General features: G+C 42.2%; 1 protein-coding gene across 1 annotated transcript; it reads right to left on the reverse strand.

Moving 5' to 3' along the window:
* Positions 1–841: 841 nt before the first annotated feature.
* LOC110026636 (probable carboxylesterase 2) lies at positions 842–2,618 on the reverse strand. The gene has a single exon (XM_020727644.1). It carries the CDS (start codon positions 2,616–2,618, stop codon positions 1,512–1,514), a length of 1,107 nt encoding a protein of 368 aa, XP_020583303.1. The 3' UTR covers positions 842–1,511.
* Positions 2,619–3,288: the final 670 nt, after the last annotated feature.

Below are 3,288 nucleotides of genomic sequence, written 5' to 3' on the forward strand. Positions count from 1 at the left end.
AGAAGAAGAAGATTTTTCTCCTTATTGTTCTCCTTTGGCTTCTTCTTGGTGGCTTGTGGCTGAAAAGAAATTGGGTTTATTTCTTTTGTAAATTTATCTTCTTCGGTGTATCTCAGTGTAAAGTTTCTTCGGTGTATCTCGGTGTAGAGAGAGAAGAACAGAGAGAGAGAGAAGAAGAGAGAGCAACAAAGTAAGAGTGAGAGATTTCTCTTGTAAGTTGAGGTGATTGACTGGTGTAAATTTCTCAAGTAGTAAAATCCTCTGCAACTCCGTGGACGTAGGCAATTTGCCGAACCACGTAAATCTTTGTGTTTCATTGTGTTGTTTTAAACTAGTATGAATTTTCTCGTTCTATTTTTTGCTTCGTCGATCGTTCTCCTATTTTATTTATATATATACCACATAAACTGGTATATCTACATCTTGTCACAACAGATGAAAGAACTATTTCAAATTTGGGCGTTTGTTTTGAAGTTATTTATGTCCCTTTCAAGATGGACCATTGCTCGAAATTGGAGCGGTTGTTGTTTTATTTTAATCTTCTATTTTGTTCTTTTAGCATGTCTGATCTATTGGGCTTGTTGTTTTTTACAATTATTGCTATTATAGTTTTGTTGGTTGTGTTTCGTTTCTTTGTTAGTTTCTTTTCATGGTTTTGTGTTATGTTGTATTTGTGTCTTTGTATGCACTTTTTTTTTATATTTGAATAATGTTGTGCGCGACCCTTATTTTTTAAGAAAAATGAACAAACTTGGGTAAACACAGTCAAATCAATGACTACTAAGGATAAACAGAGCAAAATCATCACATACTAGTCTTAACACAATACTAAAAACTCGCATATATTTCATTAGCATTACAGCATAATCATTCCAGATGTCCCCAAAAAAAGGGAAAAATTTTAGATCTCCTAAAGTCTACATAGTCAGAAAATAGAAAGACGATTCATCACTGGTACAAAGAGCATGCTAGATGGTGAGCTCATCACAAGATATAGGAAGAAACAAGGCAGAACTATGAGCACGTACACGCACAAACCTACTTAGATAGAGGTAAAGTTTTGAATATATGACTTCAAGGGCTGCAAAGAAAGGGGGTGGTTTTTAGCAGTCTATGAACGAAGGAGAGTGGAGAATATATGCTGCATTGTTGCTTCAGAGAGACACATGTTATAAATGCTAAGCTTGTTGAATTGATGAAGAAGATTTTACCTTTCAAAGTATAGAGAATGGCAAAGATATAATGTAACGAAAGGGCTATATTTGAGGTGCTTAGTATGTAATATTGCAGTTTGGAAAGTGAGATATATAGTTTTGAATATTTGTTATGCTCTATACCTAAAATCTCCTTTAAAAGCTCATTCTATCTGAAGAGTTATTAGGTGTGGAATTTATATATTTGTGGATTTCACTATAACATGATTGTATATAACCAATACAACTATGTTGTACTGAAGTTGGCATGCATATATGATTCACACCTAATTATTACTCCTTCTATCCACACTGGCTTCAAGCTGTCTGGAACAACTGTAACTGCCTCGAAGTCTCAATGCCTTGAATCCCCACGGATCCCATAAGCATCGAGTATCTTCCTTCCATGTTATCCTCCTTGAAGAAGCTAACCAGGCGCTGCATCAACTTCTTCGCCTCAAAATCCGGCTTTTGAAAGATATGAAACACATGATCTTTTCCCTTGCTCTCAAAAAAGACGGCTTCCCTCCCCCACCCGCTTGCCCTCAACCTCTCATAATAAGCCATCCCTCTCTCCCTCAACAAATCCTTCTCGGAAACACAAACCATCACCCGCCGACTCCCCAGTGCCGCAAGACTCGGTGCACCATCGGCCATCGGGTTCACTCTCGGGTCATCAAGCCCGACAGTCCCTGGGCACACAAACGGCCACAACGCATCAAAATCCTCTGCTTTGAGCATCGACCTCCCCTGCTTCTCTGTCCCCACACTCCCCTTCCCCCAAAAGTACGGGTGTACCAAAGCCAACCCCTCCACTTCCATTCCATTCTCCCCCAACCTAATCCCCATGTTATGCACTATGTTAGCTCCGGCGCTATCGCCGGCGAGAAAGATCTTGCTGAAGTCTCCCTGTTCCGCAAAGCGGAGATCGAGACCGAAGCTGTTATTGTAGGCGTGTTCTGCAACCCAGAGGAGCGCCTCCCATGAGTCTTCGTAGGCGGCGGGGAGCGGGTGCTCCGGTGCGAGGCGGTAATCTACCGAAACGGCGATGATGTCGGCCTCGGCGACGAGGGAATTGAGATAAGAGTGGTAGTGGGAAGAAATGGCGGAAAATGTGCAGAAGCCGCCGCCATGGTAATACACGATGACGGGACGTTTCTTTGGCGGAGAGCGGGACAGGATGGCTGTGGGCGGTAGATAGAGACGGGCGCTTAGACGAGCGGCGGGGTTGATGGTGATGTCTCGGGAGGAGACGCCGGTCCGGGAATCGACAGAGGGCGGGACAGGTCTGGTTGGATACAGGCGGTCGATTCGGCCACTTTGGTATGTTCGGATGAAGGGGAGAATCTCCACGTTTATCTTATCGGCGGCTGGTTGTGGGGCGAAGTTTCCATTGCGTGGGCCTGTGTGGGCCCCAGCCTCCATTTTTTGATGGAGGAAGACGAGGAGATTGATCGCAAGTGGCAAGGAGGAAGGCAATCTATGCTCCTGTATATGTAGGAGCGTGAAGCTAAGATAGGCTTCATGGTCATTAGGTTGGGATCACATGAAAAAAATTGCTACATCACGTAAAGTTGTCTATCAGGACGAGATTGGACTCCACAAACAGCTCTACATATGACGTAATAATTTTTTTAAAAAATTAACATTAAAGAATATTGAAGCGTATGGCTACGAGGGTATCGTGGGTTTCTGTCTTTCTTTATTTTTGGCCTTCTGTTACAATACAATTTCATCCCCACCACAAGTCATTCATTAATCAATTGCTTAAAACTATTAAAAAGTTAAAAGAAACAAAGAAGGTTGCCATGAATTTGTTCTCAGTAAAGCGAAAAATTATTCCATACGGATCGGGCAGATCACCTGATCTACGGTTCTGATGTATTTCGGTGGGCCCCACCGAAAAATTTTTTTTTTTTATAAAAAAAACAGAAATAATCCTGGCCGTAGATCACCGTGATCTACGGCCAGGATCGGACACCGCATACAGAGATGCATGCGGTGTCCGCACGCAATAATCTCTCCAGTAAAGCGGTCGATAAGTGGTTTTGAAAACTTTAATAACCTTAAATATATCTGCAAAGAAATAGTAATC

This window comes from Phalaenopsis equestris, unplaced genomic scaffold, assembly GCF_001263595.1.
Source record: "Phalaenopsis equestris unplaced genomic scaffold, ASM126359v1 Scaffold000390, whole genome shotgun sequence".
NCBI classification, from domain to species: domain Eukaryota; kingdom Viridiplantae; phylum Streptophyta; class Magnoliopsida; order Asparagales; family Orchidaceae; genus Phalaenopsis; species Phalaenopsis equestris.